The sequence below is a fragment of the Magnolia sinica genome, chromosome 6, assembly GCF_029962835.1.
Source record: "Magnolia sinica isolate HGM2019 chromosome 6, MsV1, whole genome shotgun sequence".
In the NCBI taxonomy this organism is placed as follows: domain Eukaryota; kingdom Viridiplantae; phylum Streptophyta; class Magnoliopsida; order Magnoliales; family Magnoliaceae; genus Magnolia; species Magnolia sinica.
The window spans coordinates 11,904,711-11,923,320 of record NC_080578.1 but is presented as its reverse complement, the minus strand read 5'-3'; the positions used below and the strand labels follow the sequence as shown (position 1 = coordinate 11,923,320).

Below are 18,610 nucleotides of genomic sequence, written 5' to 3'. Positions count from 1 at the left end.
TTTGAATATGAGATCATGTTTTCCAAACCGTTTAAAAGATGGGCCTCACCTTCGATGGAAGATACGTAAATAACTTGTTGGAATAAATTAGCATTTTGATTATTTACAGACCTTTGTTCTTGTGGGCCATTGATTCCAAATTACAGGAATTTTCAATCTCAGAAGGTTTTCTGATGCAGAAAAGCGTTATGTCGTTTTATTTCTTTGTTTCATTCACCCAACATTAACCGGATCCAACGGTTACAGTCCCGACCTATGCCATTACAGTAAGTCGGCCCACTTGTAATATCAGGATATATTCCTGTCCATTTGCTAATTCCACGCGCGTGTACCTCCGTACGCATCGATACGCAAGCACATGTGAAAATTTAAAAACGTATGCGAGATCTGAGCCTTCCATGGGGTTTTAAATGATGATTATATTTCATTCTAAAATAATTAATTAATTTTGATTTTCAGGTATGCCACAACATGCAACTTAAATTTACGGTCAAAGGTTTTTTCCTGCCATTCTCTTTTGATAGCTGTAGCCTAACTCAGTTGTGAAATAGCTTGATTTTTATGAATTAATTTCTAAATTGTGCTTCTCATCTGATGGAAAGCTCGGATCTAATACACGTGTCATATTAGTTGATAAGTACGCCCGCGTGTGCATGTGTGCGGCTACCAAATGTTTTTTTAATTAGCGAACCTCACAAGAGTAATATCTTCGGTTAAGCTTTTATTAATATTTTGACTACTTTCTCAAAGTAGGAAATGGCATTATGCTGGTTCGTGTATTAGAAAAATCCACGCCAGTTGCAATATCAAGATGCTGGTGAAGAAAAGGGTAACGGTGACCGTTGATCAGATGGGCCCACCTCGTAGATGGGCCATAATCTAAAAGGCAATGGAACGGACATGAGATAAGCTGCCTGCAGAAGTAATCGATATAGCAGTAGCCCAAATTCGACAGTAAAAGCTCAGAATTGGGGCAGATCAAAGCCAGAGACGAACGGTCCGGGGCTCTGTGGGGCCCACCATGGTGCATGTGTTTTATCCAAGCTGTTCATCCATTTTGAAAAATCATTTTAAATGATGAGCTCGAAATTGGGGCAGATAAAATGCTCAAGTGGACCACACCACAGGAAGCAATGGTGATAATGATCCCACCGTTGAAACCTTCATGGGCCCACCGTGATGTTTATTTGTCATCCAACCTGTTTATAAGGTGACATAGACCTGGATATGAGGAAAATATAAATATCAGCTTGATTCAAAACTTATGTGGCCCCAACAAGTTTTGGACGATAGGAATTCAATCCCTACTGTTTCTGTGGTGTGGTCCATTTGAGCATTAAATCTACCTTATTTTTGGGTTTGGTAGCTAGAATAATTTTTCAAAATGGATGGACCGCGTGGATAAAACACATACACCACATTGGAACTAATAGAGCCCTTGACAGGACCGTCGTCTCCAGCTAGGTCCTGGCGAGCGTTGTACGAATCCACGCCCCAACTGGATACTGGATAGTCAGAGCTGTATGATAGCTGCTGCCTGTTGGGTTTCAGCTCATCAACAGTGTGGCCCACAAGATGGACAGTCATTATAATACACATGTGTGCCACGTGTACCGTGAGAGGAAAATGAACGGAAGTTTCACGCAGCGATCGGACACGGAATATGCGAAAGGATAGACGCCACGTGGCAAAAGGACACGTCGTCACCGGCTGCAAAAGCGGGGCCCGCATGGGCGCGTTATCCGTATATCTATAAATATTCTTAAAATGAAAACCCACAAGTAAAACCGATGCAAGCCGGTTTTGGCTTTTTTTTAGGGCATTTCTTGGATTCTTCTCTTGAGAGAGAAGAAGAGAACCTGCTCTTTCAACTTCCCCTTTTTCACTCCTCTGCAACTCTCCCCAGGCTACGGGAAACCTGAGATTTCCGGCGCGCATTCTCCGTGTCGAGCCGTGGATTCCAGCTCCTAAAGAGGAAACGGCCGGAAATCTTCTGTTTGGGTTGTGGAGCTGCTGATGTAGAGAAGTGGAGAATGGAAGGAAAGGAGAGACAATCGGTTCTCTTCGTTTTCATTTTCTCTGTAGTTAGATCTGATCTTTAGGGTCTGATTTGATGATTTTGGGTGTTGGATTTTAGAGAGGGCTGAAAGAGAGAGGGAAAATGGAGGAGAGATTGAGGAGAAATCAAGGGTTAGGGCTTTGGTGGAGTGGTTTGCTTGTGGTGGTAGTGCTTCTTGCAGCGATTGGATCGGCGATCGGGGCCGAGGAGCAGCAGCGTTTCCGGAACGCGTATGCGGCGATGATGTACATGGGGACGCCGCGGGACTACGAGTTCTACGTGGCGCTGCGGGTCATGCTCAGATCGCTGACGAAGCTGAAGGTGGAAGCCGATCTCGTGGTGATTGCCTCCCTCGATGTTCCAGTTCGGTGGATTCAAGCTCTGTAAGACAGCTCTCTCTCTCTCTCACTCTCTCTCTCTCTCACCCTCCCACACGCGCGCACACACGCGCACGCGCTTAACGACGCATGTGAACTACTTTTCGTTGACAAACGCACGTGGCCCCGCTATTTACTCATCTGTCGGTCTATGGAGTTACCCGTCTAATAAAACTCGCCTATGTCGCGACTCACGATCCCCTTTATTGGGGACCACATGCTGCGATGGTTTGATGATTTGAACCGTCAATTTCCAAGATACTTTCGTTAGCAAACCATGGTCCATTAATCAAGCGTCAGTGATGATCCTGACAACTGATTTTTGAATTTAAGTGCCAACCATTGAAATTTACCTTTTAATGTTTTAAATTCATCTGCACATAAAGATGCTCAGAATCGTCTGTCCTAACTCCTAAGTATCACAATAGCAAGGCATCCCGGAAATGGACGGTTCCGATCATCGCACTCTCTCATGCGATCATGATTATCGAAAGCGAGGGAGACATGAGTTCAAATTTCCATTGGAATGGATATTTATGATGCGTGGACCGCACTTAGGAACATCATAAATCGGTTTTGAATTTTCAGTTTTGACATGTAGGGCCCACGGTTTGGAAATCCAGACCATTGGCCTGTTGAGTCTCAGTACGGATGGACTCGAAAATTGCGCAAATTGGAATATCCTAGTCACCATTAAGAGACTTTTTTTCAGTTGAAAGTAGACGGATGTAGTATTCTGTTCTCAGCGGTCTCTCTGTGGAGCCCAAATCCAACGGTTGTGATCTTCTTTTAAAAAAGATTCTCAATGCATCGTCCATGACGCCGCAGGTCATCGGTCTACTTTTCCTGCGGACGCGCATTGCTCGGTGAGTCGGTGACCCAACCACGACCGACCTCCGTGGCGACTATCGTTACAGGATTGTATAGGGAACGGAAACGGATTGGCTACTCCCCCTGCCGCCGGCCAAAGGCTGATGGTCGATGCTCTGTGGGCCCATCATGATGTATGCGTTTCATCCATTCCGTCCATCTATTTTTTCAGATCATTTTATGGTATGATACAAAAAATTAGATATAGTCCAATCTTAAGTGGACCACATTATAAGAAACAGTGTTGAATGAGTGTCGAGCATTAAAAACCTTTTTGGGGCCATAAAAGTTTTCGATCAAGCTGATTTTTGTTTCTTCCATTCATCTGGTCCTTTATGACCTAAACAACAGATTGGATGTCAAATGAACAGTACAGTGGACCTTAGGAGGATTTTAATGGTGGATATCCAATCACTATTGTTTTCCTGTGGTGTGGTCCACCTGAGATTTATCTCCCTCTCATTTTTGGGACGAAGTATAAAATGATCTGTAAAAATGGATGAACGGAATAGATGAAACATATACATCATGGTGGGGCCCACGGAGCACCGACCACCAGTCACGGGGCTAGTGGCAGGGGGAGTAGGCAATCCGTTTCCATAGGGAACGGGCCACGTGTATCTGACAAAGATGTCCCCGTCGTGTGTCGTACCTAACAGCTTTCAAATACCAGCGGAGCGGATTGAGTCCTGCCCTTGCCACGACGGACTTGGTCATGGTAGGGGCTCTGTGTGGCCACCGTTTTGTATATGTTTTATCCCCACAATCAATCCATTTTGACAAAACATTTTCGCGCATGCGGCAAAAAAGAGGTAGGTTCTGACGCCGACGCACCGTTAAAACCTTCTAGGGCCCAGGATCATGTTTATTTGCAATCCAACCTGTTTATAAGTTCGCTTAGACCAGAATTAAATAAAAACACAAATATCAAACTTGATCAAACTTTTGCAGCTCCGAAGATGTTTTTAATGGTGGTGGTTCAATCTTTACCGTGTAGTCCAGTTGAGTTTTTGATCGGCCTCGTTTTTGAGTCATGCCCTAAAACGATTTGGCAAAATTAATGGACGGCATGGATAAAATGCACGCATCACAGTGGCCCCCACAAAATACCTACCAGGACGGTGTACGTCTGAGCAGGGGCAGGACTCAATCCACCTTCTCCACCACCAATTTCCATAGTGACTTTGAGCATTGTCTAAGATGGGTCGGTTGATTACGTCTCCACCTCACTTCTTCCAGGCGGAGCGGGGTTCCATCTTTGCTAGAGGCACGTGGCCCAATTAAAACCCGCTACATTGGGTCTACGGACATTGGTGGTGGCAGGCTCACCGTATAATTGACAAACATGCTTTGCATGAAAATCCATGGGCTCCAACTTTGAAAGTAGCAGATGCGCCGGTCAGATCTGACGGCGTTGGGTCACCACGGACATCATTAGTAGCAGGGTCACCACACAATCCGTGTCATTTTCCTGCCGCAGCATTAATACTCTTTGTACTATTTGTAGTTGCTAAAGATGATGGAAGGGTTGTACCGTAAGTGCCTCGTATCTAAAGATGATTTTTCACGATTTTCCAGGGGAAGCATGTTCTCATGATGATGCAAGCTCCAAAAGGAGAAGCAAATAGGTTAAAATTAGAAGAACGAAATTGTGAGAAAGAACTCAATAATCTTCTAACGAAGTTCTAAACTACTAAAAGCCCTTTTTTCCAAATCTCATGCAAAATATTATTATTATTATTATTTTCCAAATAACAAACCAAAGGAGTTTTAATGAAATCATCTTCGTAATACATTATACCTCTATAATATAGTTTTATATATAATTAAACAAAGTAGAGAAATCTTAATAACAAAAAAGAATCAGAATGCTCGTAAATTCCGTTGCTACCACATAGGCATTAAATAAATTGGTCATAACTTGCTCAAATAGAGTCGGAATTGCATGATCTTGGATTAGTTTGAAAACTAGCTTAATGGACTATCAAATGGGACCAACTTTGTATCATGTAGACATTATTTGATATTTCAAAATTGGCTCACTAAAAATTTACAGAAATACAAAAGAGAAATAATTAAACACTAATAAAAAATTAACTAAAATAAATATCCTTAAACTATAATAGCCATCCACTGATCATCTTAATTGCACATGTAATCTAACCGTTTATCCCATTAGATTGATCATCAAATCTCGGTTCCAGTCCGGATCATGAACTTGTGTGCCCATTTGGTCTAGCCCACGTATTCATTTTATAGAAATTATTTGGAAAACAAGTAAAACTTCAAGTAAAGCTCTCATAAAAGTTATTCATATTTGATAAGAATTTGACCATAATTTTTAGATTGTAATTGCATTTTGAAATTAAATATTTTCACTACTACTTACATACCGTGGAAATTTTAAAATAGCAAAAGTTATTCATTTTTCCTTTTTTCTCTTTTTCTACTATCCATATAAGCCCAAACAATTTAAGGTGTCAAAGTCCAGCTGAAAATTTTAAAATAGCATGAGGTATCTATTTTCCTTTCTTCTCTTTTTCTACGATCCAGATAAGCCCAAAAAATTTGAGGTGTCAAGTCCAACCAGTTGGTCTATAAGTTACAGTCAACCCAGTAATGACTTTTAATCATTCATGTGTGTAACATCATACTTATCCAATAGGTTAGCCCCATCATGAGTACAACCTTATGAAAAAATGTTATATCTGCTCATTGAGTAGACCACACTTGTATTTTGCTAACTACACTTTTTATCATGTGGCCCACCTGATGAGCAGACAAGGTTGATTTCTATACAAGGCGATCCTCATGGTAGGACATACCTATTGGAAGTGTTGGATTTCACCTGCACTTAATAGGTTTGAAGTTGACCGAGGTGATCCTCATGGTAGGACATACCTATGGGAAGTGTTCGATTTCACCTGCACTTAATAGGTTGGAAGTTGACCGAGGTGATCCTCATGGTAGGACATACCTAACGTAATAGGTTGGAAGTTATCCACTGGGTGAAACATAACTTGTGATCCAATTAGTTGGTAACAATGGCAACCATTACGCATTATGGCGGGTTGGTAACAGTGGCAACCATTAATGGCCATTATGAAAAAAAGAGCTGTTAGGCGGCTGATATAGGTGGATGTTTTTTTTCCCCCAAAGTGTTGTAACGACCGTCATGTATCATAATGATAGGTTGGTGGCATTTATGGCTATTGTTACACTTACTAAATATCTAGCTTAAGACCTCAAAAAAATTAGGGTGTATCTTTTTATTTTAGAAAAGTAAAACTATATTTTTTTGAAAAAATAAAAAAAATTGATACTTTGGAGGGTGTGTTCAGCTGCTAGCATTTACACTTTCTCTGTCTCTACTACATATTGCGCCAGGAGACAAAAATTTCCAAAAGAGGGAGAAGGAAAGAAAAGGCTTGCAAACAATAGAAAGGTTTTATTCTTCCTTTCGTGGGAAAAATATTTGGTGTGCCGGTGGTCCACGGGCAGTTGCGTGGTAACATCTCTACCTTGAGTTGTTGGGGGCAATGCAGTTCTCGCGCCATCCTTTTGAAAATTTGGCGGTAAGAGTTCACAGGGATTCCGAGACTCCACCAGCTAGTGGTGGGAAATGGCTTCTCTCGGTGTGAAGTGTGGCCTGTGGGACGTAACGTGTTGTGGTGATTGTTTTTGGAGATGGGGGATGGTAGAATCCACGAAAATGACACCCCAGTCATTTTAAAGCCACTGGCACATCTCCACCACCCAAAAGAGAAAAACTTTGATGCTCTGGTAGAGTGTGATGGATGTTACGCAGGAACTTAGAAATTATTTTGATTGACGAACTTGGCACACAAATGGTTTAGTTAAACCGTCCAAATTAGGGTACCTGGTGTAGATATATCATATAATCATAAACCAAACATTAACCTTTTTTTTTTTTTATTTGACCATCGGATTAGTTGACTGGTTTTGGACGGTTAAAAATGAAAAATATCCAACGGTCTTGTTTCCACAAAGAAGTGTCCTCGGGTCAAGAGTTTAGGATTATTCAACCAATCCCAACGGGCTGCACAATATAGTCGGTTTTATTGACTTAATATGTGCCACGTGTGCTATTTCTGAGTGCCTGAGTACCAAGCATCATACGCAGCCTGAGTATCCTACAACTCCACTTAAAACTTTTTGGCCGCTATTGCTCAAACTGCTGCCTCTATTAGTGGCACTTTTTGGCGCCATTTCCTTTTCGAAAAAGATGGCATGATCATCACAGTCCGATCTTTGTGTGTGTGTGTGTGTGTGTCACACTAGCACTCTGTATTAAGAAATGGAAAAGACAAAGAAATGCCTGGTTAACGTTTCCAGATGCACTGTCATTTGCAAAATGACCAAATTTCCATCGATTACTACCGCAAACACTGAAAATTCCTTTGTTTGCCAAGCCAACACCTCTACCAGTGCTCGCACGTGTCAAACCAGCATGTGTGAGAACATTCAAGTTGAGCAGGTGGTATCCAGCTGCTGATGTTTGGTGCAAAATATTAGGCCGGGTTTATTTATCAAGCGAGCCACACCTTTAGGATTGATGCGGACCGTCCATTGTTTTCATACACGGGTGCCACGCTTGATGAGTTATGCCAGGCTGGATTCTTTGCCATGTCACCGACATGATGGCCCCACTTGATGCACGGCTCAGGTTCGTGCGGAAACCATATATCAGGTGTTTGAGGTGCTTGTGGGTGCAGCAAAATCCTTAAACCAAAAACCATGTTAATTTATTTTTATTTTTAATATTTAACCTTTAGTGAAGAGTGATGGGCATTTCTTCCTCTAAAAGCAAGGAATTAATAAATGATAAGTCCTTGCGTTTCAAACTGAATGCGATCCAACTCATCATCCAATCAATCAATGGCCATTTCAAACTTATTGCTCGTATCAGTCGTAATATGCTGCATCCAAACCACTAATCATGTGGTCCCAACTTTGATTGCACATTCCTTTGGTGATTACTTTGATTCGATAATTATAAACATCGAACCAGTGTCCGCCAAAACGTGCTGTGCACACTGAATGTAACAAAAAACAAGACAATCAATGGATTCCATATATCCTTCAAGAATCACTTTAATCAGATGATCCTAACTATCTGATTGATGCCCAGTGAAATGGAAAGTCTGTATGAGTTAGAGTCAAGTTGCTAAGAGTGATTCATCCATCATGTCTGAAGATGACAGTAGATTGTGGCTAGTATTTTTCAAGAATCGTTTGGTCAGACATTCCTTTCCATCTCTGATCAATTGTCTACAACATGAATGGTTACCTTTAAATTGCCAGTACATATCAAGAACATCTTTGATTGTGTCATTTTTTCTTCTTTCGACTGCCCATAAAATTATTATAAATTAGGTCCAATCCACGATATGGGATGCACCTGAATCACAATTCTAACCGTTCAACCCACTTAAAGTAAAACGTATGGTCTAAATCGTTTATTAAAAAAAAGGAATGAATGAGTGAGTAGCATGGCGCACCATCCCATGGCCCCAAGTCAATACCTTGAAGTAAGGGTCATCACGTGGCCCTCAGTCGATACAGAGAATCTGTCTCAACGAAAAGGTTAAAATGGTACCCGGAATGATAGGGTCTGCAAATGTCAGGTATCCGTTCCTACGGAGCGGGTCATTGATCTGAGCCATTCATCAGGTGAGCATATTGTGGACCTGCCCTGGACCGAGAAGGTCACACTTGTGTGTGACAGCTGGGTGGTGAGGGATAAAAGTCCAACTGGTTGAATTCAAAGCCTCCCAGGATTTTTAGTACATGGCATAATCCCAGTACGCCATACCTGATGAATGACTCCGATCTTTAGCACGTGTGAAGTACCCACGGATCTCAACAAGTGGGCCTGCTATTCAGTCATTCAAGACTGATGAGAGTTTAGATAATGGAAGATCCTGGCCATCATATATATATATATATATATATATATATATATTTGCATTTTCGCATATTCATGTAGATTTCGGTTGTTTAATCTCCACCGTCTATGTGGGCTCCAGTCTGATGGTCTGGATCACTGGGCCATGGCCCGAACTAGTTGAGTCTGTAGAGCATAACCTTGATGGAAGTGAGAGTTAAAAGTGGTGAATGGTTGCAGACTTGGGCAATCTACTCATCGAGTTCGAGTAGGTCCCATTTGTACGAGTAAAATTGGCTGGTTAAAGGAAAAATCAGGTCCAATGATCAAGGAAAGCGTGGCACACCTGATGAATGGATGGTTCACGCTCTAATTTTGGGCCTGTTTTTTTCAGTCTTTCCATGCAATACGTATATAGAAAGTATTCCGGTTATCTTCTCAGTAAGGGGTTGTTTGGACGCCTGTAAAGTTTTAAGTTGTAAAAACTTGCAACTTTAGTTGTAAGCGTAAATTGTTTACTTGCTATTATGTTTGGCTTTAAGTGGTAATTTATTAACTGTGTATTTGGAAGTTGTAGGTATTCACACCACATAGAGCTCAGGGATGGTAAATCCCGCCAAAAGTTACAAATCACATAAAAAGCGATTTTATTTATTTTTTTCCGGGGCCTTAAGAGAGCATCAAAGCATGCATGTTGTGTATGGATTAGATGCCCTCCACTCATCACAGTGGGCCCCAAATGCAATCTGAAAGTTTTAAATAGACTTCCCACCCTTACCTCACATGTGATCCATTTCATGATCATTCAAGTTAGTTATATATATATATATATATATAGGAGAGCATCAACAGAAGCACATGATGGATGGATTGGATGTACCGTACACGTTACGGTGGGCCCCACACATCACGAGTGTATATCAACAACTATATTCTATCATGTATAATGTCTTTTTAGCTGTAACAGCTTTACCTGTAATATGAAACATAACTTTTTCTAAATTTTGTATTACAACTAAAAGTCGTAATGTGTGTATAGGCTTACAGGCAAATGTAGCCCTCATAATTTGTTTACCCGTACTCCCTTTACAACTAACGAATTTTACAGGCATCCAAACAACCCCTAAGATCCCCTCTCGTGTTGAAGTTTTAGAATCATATAACTTACTCACATTCTATTTTTTTTAGTAGCGCTGTAGTGTAGCGAAAACGCTACGTAGTGTAACTCCCAAGTAGCATAAGCTACAGGTGTGTAGCATAAGCTACAGTACATGTAGCATACGCTATATGCACTGTAGCGTAGTGTGTAGCATAGATAGTGTAAGCTACCTGAAATCTCATTTTTTAAAAGTGTTTTTTCTATGTTAGTTTAACACCTACTTTAAAATAGTGATGACTTGTACCTATGACACATGGCACTACATTAAACTAATCTAGACCATCCAAATTGTGGTCCATATCATGGATAGAGCACATAAATCAATCCAAACTATTCAAATTGCGGTCTATATCATGAATTTGTAATGTTTCAATAAATAAATAAAAGAAAAACTCGCACTTAGAGATGTCTAAAGGCAGAGAGAGAGAGAGAGAGAGAGAGAGAGAGAGAGATTTTGTATGGAAGTAAGTGGTTGATGATTCAGATTCGTAGTCAAGAACTCATAGAAATTATGCATTTTTTAAATTTTATCATATTTTCTATTATTTTAATTAAAAAATATTAAGGATTGTGTAGCTTACGCTACACTATAGAGGACCAAACACCACGCTATACGCTACACGCTATTTAAAACACTAACATTAAAGCTTTAGAGTCATATCACCTATGAGAGTAGTGTGAATGGCTTTGGTGACTTCAATATGAGTCGTTAATACCACAAGGTACACCCAATTTAAGCGAGTCTTGGCTCAACTCATGGCTGAATGAGTCGATCCAAGTCGCCTAGTCTTTTAACCATGGTGCAAAATTCTTCTTTAAAAAGTAAATGCTGGTTCATCCCTCCTTCCCTTGACCCTTCCCATCCCCGCTTGCATTTCCATGCAAGTGTGTGGCCCCATCATTTGCATTGTACACATCTCCTTTAATGCGGCATCATCATTGTAGCATTGTCCTAGCTATTTGGGATCATTGTCTATTTGTATAATTTCCTCCCCCCACCCCCCCCCCCCCCCCCGTTTGGCAGGAGAGAGGAAGATGGCGCGAAGGTGGTGATGGTGAAGAACATGGAGAACCCATACATGAAGCAGGATAACTTCAACAATAGGTTCAAGCTGACATTGAATAAGTTGTATGCATGGAGCCTGGTGGACTATGATCGTGTGGTCATGCTAGATTCCGACAATCTCTTCCTGCTGAACACTGACGAGCTCTTCCAGTGCGGCCAGTTCTGCGCTGTCTTCATCAATCCATGCATCTTCCATACTGGCCTCTTTGTCTTGCAGGTATACTGCTTACCATTAATCAAACATTTTGACTTATCTTTGAATCTACCTGGTATTTAATAACATGGGCATAAAATACATCACTAGTTGTGCATAATGTTTTCTGTATTGTTTTCACGTAGTGTACCACACCCTTGGAATACGGGTACATATCAGTTGTATCGCGTAAAGCATTGTTGTTGTCGGGAAACATGGGAAAACATTGAAAAATTGGTCATAATTTTCAATGAAACTTTAAAAATTATTTTTAAAAACATCAATATACACTTAAAAATCAAAACATCATAAAAAACAAGTGCGCATAATAGGTTTCCTTTATATATGGTCCTAATTTGTGTTATCTAACTAAAATGATGTAGGTATATTGATGTAATTTATAAATGTATGAAGACATGTATGGAAACATGAACAATACATTCAAAAGCAAAAGAAGTAAAAAACTAGAAATATACCTGGCTCAGATCCGCAGAGCCGTGCGGTGGCTTAAAAGCATCATTTCCATCTCGATGAGGCTAGGCATAGTATTGTTACTCCACAAACTAACAATACCATGCCCAAGTCATAGTAGAATGATACCAGTAAAGATACTCTATAGCACAATGTTGGTACTCGTCCTCTCTAATTTGAGGAAAAAAAAAAAATCAAGTTCTCCAATTTCCACAAATCAGCCCATGTTACCTCAAATCTCAAAATTATAGTGTATGTGATAATGTTTTAATCAAATACTCTTGAACACTCTGAAATGGGAGCTAATTAACCACCGATCGAAATGAAATTTTGAAAAAGAATATTTTAACAATTTTAATTTAAAACTTTTTTTTTTTTCAAAAATTCCTCAAATTACCAAGAAACACTAAATCAGGCTATATACATGTTTAATTTTGTGTTTAAACACATATTGCAACTAATTTGTGAGAAATTAGAAGTTTTAATTTTTTTCAAGTTTTCCGCAACTCAGCCCATTTCCCCCAAATCTCAAAATCGAAGCTCCAAATTCATGATTTTTCATGCAAGAGATGAAGAATCATGGATTTGTAATCATTTGATACTAATTTAATATAATTTATAGTAAAAAAAAATAAAATCGAAAATCAAAAATGCTCAATGAATCGAACTAGTAGAATATATCGCACTACTTGTGTACTTTGTATCACATAGACGAAATACAAGATGTATGGTGAGATATATCAACTAATATTATTGATACTGAAAATATTGCGTGTATATATCACACTTGCATTCACGCTGTTGATTTGATGGACACCAGGTGGATGGGCCATATCTTGTAATGCAAAGGTTCTGGCAATCCACTCAAAACAGAGCACCATCATGGACTTGCTAACACCTTAACACCCTTACTTGTGCAGCGCTCCTAGGTGATCCCCAAGCTACTTGAGTAAGCCTATCCCCACTGACACCACAGTGGTAAATACCAAGAACTAGTTAGGATGCGAGAGAACCCAAAGAAAACATACGAGAGTGGAATGGGAAAGCTTGTACTGCATTGGAGGAGAAAATTACAACTTCAAGCGAGTCTGACATGAGTCCCCTATATATAGACCAGTGTTTTAAATAGCGGTAGCGTGTTGCGTAGCGTTCAACCCTCCGTAGCATGTAGCGAAATAGCGTAGCGTGTAGCGTAAGCTACACAATACTTCTATTTTTTAATATATATATATATGATAAATATTATATAGTGGGCCCACCATAGAAAATAATGCAAATCCACCCCTCACGCACCTTAGTGGGCCCCACGTGGGCCACACCATAGAAAATAATGCACATCCCATCCCTTCATGCACCTCAGTGGGCCCCACGTGTGCCACATCATAGAAAATAACGCACATCCCACGCCTTCACACACCTTAGCGGGGCCTACATGGGCCATACCACAGGAAAAAAAAGAAAGTATAAAGAACACTAAACCGACAGTAACTAGCATTTTAAAAGGGAAAAAAATGAAGAAAAAATTGAAAATACCAAGTTATTTTCATTGTACATTGAAAAAATTCAAAAAAAAGGAAGGAGCATACCTATTTTTGTCTCAAGACGAGATTGAATCGCTGAAAACTGTAAATATTGAAGCTACACAGCAATCGGTTTGCCTCTGGAAGTAGTTTTTCCAACTCACGATTGAAAAGTGGGGAGGCGAGCAACGTCAGCAGCGTCGGTTTGCGCTTGGCAGCTTACTTTCGACCACAGCATTGAAGGGTGGGGAGAGAAGCAGCGTCGGCAGCGTCGGATTAGCCCTGTGAGAAGATTTTGTGTCTCCAAATAGAAGGGTGGGGAGAGCAGCTGCGTCGGCTGCTGCGGTTTGAGGGTGAAAGCCCTTTAGAATTAGGTTTTTTGTTTTTTAACTTAAGTTTAGCTTGTGGTGTGAGTTCACCACTGTTTCCTGCATTGAAAAAACAAAAAAAAAAACAAAAAACAAAAAACAAAAAAAAAAATTATATACCAAACAGGTAGCGTACGCTACCTGCGTTATACGCTACATATCCGTAGCGTACGCTACGACCCCTGTAGCGCACGCTACAGGGAAAAAACGCTATTTCGAACATAGCGAAATCGCTACGCTACGCTACGTAGCGTACGCTACCGATACGCTATGAATGCTATTTGATACACTGATATAGACCTAGGAACACTTTAGACCCTTGAGCCACATGGCATTCATCCATACGTGTCTCAAGTAAGGATTTACCTGTGCATGGACCTAGGAACACTTTAGACCCTTTATGCAATTGCCTTGAATTGCGCCACCTTGCATTAACCCAACAGCCAAAAGAGACTAAAATAATTATACACTTCCACATTTCTCCTAGCTACCACACTCGAGAGAGAATTTTAGAACCTTCTAGAGATCTCTACTCAAATCTACTATAGCATGGACTGCTCCTGAAATCACTAGATGACACCATTAGACTAGCGTATTCTAGGTTTCTCTAGACTCTTCTACAATGGACCAGCCTCTCATATGTACAAGTAGGGCCAGAAATGGCTTAGTCATGAATCAACCGTAACAAATGATCTACATTTAATGGGCAGAAGCTCTCTGCATGAATTCTCAAAGTTTTCAACCAGTGTAATATTTGACTATCCCTCATTCACATGGTGACCCACTGGATCAGAAGTCCCGCTCAACATGCATGCTTTGCATAGAACTTCTATGATGCATGCTAATGGCATTATCTCTTCTCATTTTTTATTTCTCTTGGAGATTACAGCCGTCCAAGGAGGTCTTCAACAACATGCTTCATGAGTTGGAGAATGGCCTGAGCAACCCGGACGGTGCAGATCAGGGTTTTCTTGGGGGTTACTTCTCGGACATGCTTGACCAGCCAATGTTCCATGCACCTAGTAATGGGACGAAGCTTGATGGCTACTTCCGCCTTCCTTTAGGCTACCAGATGGATGCTTCCTATTATTGTAAGTAGAAACAAGCTTGAACCTTTCTGTAATATCTATTTCAAGGCAGCAATTGTGGAATCCCTTCTCCTTAATGTTAAAACCATATTCATTTTCAACGCAGATCTGAAGTTGCGGTGGAGCATACCCTGCGGACCTAACAGCGTGATCACTTTCCCAAGTGCGCCATGGTTGAAACCTTGGTACTGGTGGTCATGGCCTGTCTTACCTTTGGGCCTCTCATGGCACGAGAAACGCCGGAAAACCCTCGGGTAAGATAGACAGCTTGTGCATATTTGCATTGTTCTTCTATTATAAGGCCGCGTTTGGATCCACTATTAAATTGAATTGCGATAACTAGCTCAATAAATAACATGGACTGCAGTGACATTACTTTGAAAGTTCAACTTGGGCTGAGCTTTATACGAATACTAGCTGCAATATGGTTGGCTGTTTTTCAGAATTTGATTCAATTGTTTATCCAAACATGACCTGGCAATTTATGAACTTAAAGCAATCTCAAAACAAGAGATATCATTAGCGAAGAAATTCCAAATTTCCAACAATGATCTCGTCATCAGTAGTAAATTAAAGAGAAGCCTTTTCTGACAGTTTAAAAGTATCTAATGCAGTGTCACATTATGCATTCATGCAATTGAATTGGCATTATTGTAATATTTGGTGAACATCATTGTTCTGGTGTTCTTACTTGGAATGGCTGAATCGACGTCCAAACAGGTACAGCGCAGAGGTCCCTGTCGTATTGATCCAATCGGCTATGTACCTGGTAGTCATGGTGGTGACCCGTTTGGCACGGCCCAACCTATCCAAATTGTGTTACCGCCGTCCGGACAAGAGCCTCACCTACTTGCAAGCTGTGCTCAAGATGGCAGCCATGTGGTCCATCTTAGCTGCCTATACGATTCCCTTCTTCCTCATTCCCCGGACAATACACCCGATCTTGGGCTGGTCACTTTACTTGCTTGGCTCATCAGCGCTCTCATCGATCATTGTCAACACCTTCCTACTGCCAGCTCTACCGGTCCTCATGCCATGGCTCGGGATCTTGGGCGTGCTTGCCGTCATGGCATGCCCTTGGTATTCAGATGGGCTTGTTCGGGCCTTGGCGGTATTCGCCTACGCCTTCTGTTGTGCCCCGCTCGCATGGGGATCGATGCAGAAGGTGATGGCATGCTTGCACGTCTCACTCGAGAGGGATGCCTTCTTTCCAAGATTGGGTGATTCTCCACAACTGCCTGAATTCAGCAAGCTATATTGAAAGGTGAACAGGTCCAAACCTGATCCAATGCTGCTGCAAGAGAAGATACAAGATTCGACAACTAATCCCATCTCACCACTCAAATTTTTAAGTATGATGGTAGGAGTTCTTGTATCAGTAGTGTCTGATTGTTATCGTATTTGATTGCATATATAACGATGGTGAAGAGGGGTATCATCATCCTTCACTGATGAGAAGATTATTGTGCATTGGCATTGGATTTATTTGTAATTCAAGTTTCATTTCCAAATCCACGACTGTTTTTCCTATGAATATTGAAGCAAACTGACCTGCCTCTATTCCATTTCTGGCCATGCAGAAAGATTATCCCTCTTCATGTCCCACGATTCATCCTAAATTATTCAGATGTGGGACTCACGGTGAAAAGGCCAAAATCATCATTTTCTGTTAGGAATTTTTACTCTCTGTTTTTTTTTTTGGCCCAACTTGGCACGCGTGGTCATTCCATCCGACCCCATTCATCAGATGTATTTTTCTGTAGGAGAAGTGATCACCGAAGACGCTTTTTTGTTTTTTTTTTTTGTTTAATAAACTGCTGTACTGGCTTTAAGAAGAATGGTCGTCGCTATATGAATAACAGCCATTAATGTCCATCTTTTGGCCCATTAATTGTCATTATTCAGATAACGATCAGGACTCTTAACGGGGAGCGTCCATCTGGCAGGCCTTATCATCGCATCTCAGAGAACTGGAGCCGCGGCTTCTCTAAGTTTACCTAGCTCCAACCATTTCTCATCCATTGATAACTGGCCCACTATATGGGCATTCCCTATTTATGTGCCTCCCTACTAGGCTACTACCCTAGAGAGAGTTGCGAACCAGGATACTCAATAGCATCTTCGGGTTTCTGGCTCTACAAGTGGGCTGGCTGATTCAATGATCCAATCCATTGATCTGATGGCTCCATATTTGAACCATGCCCCAAAAAGTCCAAAAGTGGATTGTTTCCATGTTCATATCGTGACCACCCATTTGCAGGCCAAAGTTACCCACTGCAGATCCCATAACTAGATCAAATATGGACCCACTTGTACCAATGCAGCAGTGGAGGATGAGGTGGAAGCTCGTATGGTCACTACGAGCTTGGTCAAGCCACTAAAAATCGTCCATTTACCACTGTAACACAGTTCAATCCAGAGCATCAAATCAGCCAGACCCTAGACGGAAAAGAGGCCCAAAATGACACTGGTCAGAGGCAGCTAAACCATCCAATTTAACTTGTTGATTTTGGACACCAGACACAAACTCCCTTTCTAGCATGTACCCAATCCCAGTGATTTTCCGGTGTTATCCTTCAGCAATGGGGCATTGATTTTCATGATCTAAACTGGCTAGCATTCAAGAAAATTGAAGAAAAGGAAACAACGGCGATACCTAGATATCTGGACTACAACCTAGATCACTTCATCTTCACCATAAAAATAGTGGTAGCCAAACCACCTTAAGTAGCCAAGTCCATGAAAACAATCCAGATCAGGGCCCCGTTGAGAATGCACATTTAAAATTGTAAAATAAATAAATAAACCACCATGGTCATATGATTTAGGGGACAGGTATCAGTCCTGAATCCTGATGCACCAGGACTCTGATTCACCAGGTCTGCATGGCGGGTCCCATTATTTAGGGAATCAGACCATTGATCTATGGGTTCCACCAGGCATACAAGGGATGCCCCAGAACTGATTACAAGACCCTAACCATCCAATCATTGGCAATTTTCCCTAAACCATCAATCGGTAGACTGCTAGAGACTTCCAACCTGGGGAATTTTTGAAGCATCCATCATCCATGTTGCAGCCATCACATTAACAGCCTGGATCACCAAATAATGGGAACCCAGGCACGCAGACCAGCACATCAGGATGTCCTTCAATTCCAGAGAGGAGTGTTCAAATATCTGCTAATAAGAACTGACAGTTTAGACCAGGAAAAGAAAAGAAAAGAAAAGAAAAGAAAAAAGAAAAAGAAGCCCAATCAGATGCCTTTCGGACTGCTCAGCTCAAAAGAATAGGTTCCCATCTGATCAATCTGAACTGAGAGGCCACCTCATGAGCACGCCAGCAGTCAAAACTTGCAATTGGCCATTTCTGACCATCAAAAGACAGGCAGGGGATCATTTTTATATCAACACCCATGAGGTGGTCCGGGCCCCAATCCATCTTCAATTTGCACAAACCAAGAGCGGCAGGGTTGGTAAACAGTAGTAACATGTACACGACTCCGAAAACAAACAATAGGAAAACCCATGG

At 41.2% G+C, this 18,610-nt stretch overlaps 1 protein-coding gene and 1 long non-coding RNA gene across 2 annotated transcripts; both read left to right on the top strand.

Moving 5' to 3' along the window:
- The first annotated feature begins 1,774 nt into the window (after window positions 1-1,774).
- Window positions 1,775-16,613, top strand: LOC131248279 (putative glucuronosyltransferase PGSIP8). The gene is made up of 5 exons (XM_058248486.1): window positions 1,775-2,442; window positions 11,398-11,656; window positions 14,881-15,082; window positions 15,186-15,333; window positions 15,800-16,613. The coding sequence occupies exons 1-5, from the start codon at window positions 2,162-2,164 to the stop codon at window positions 16,338-16,340; spliced, it is 1,431 nt and encodes a 476-aa protein (XP_058104469.1). The 5' UTR covers window positions 1,775-2,161; the 3' UTR covers window positions 16,341-16,613.
- Window positions 2,450-4,295, top strand: LOC131248280 (uncharacterized). The gene is made up of 2 exons (XR_009172182.1): window positions 2,450-3,357; window positions 3,910-4,295. It is a non-coding gene; the product is annotated as an uncharacterized LOC131248280 (long non-coding RNA).
- Window positions 16,614-18,610: the final 1,997 nt, after the last annotated feature.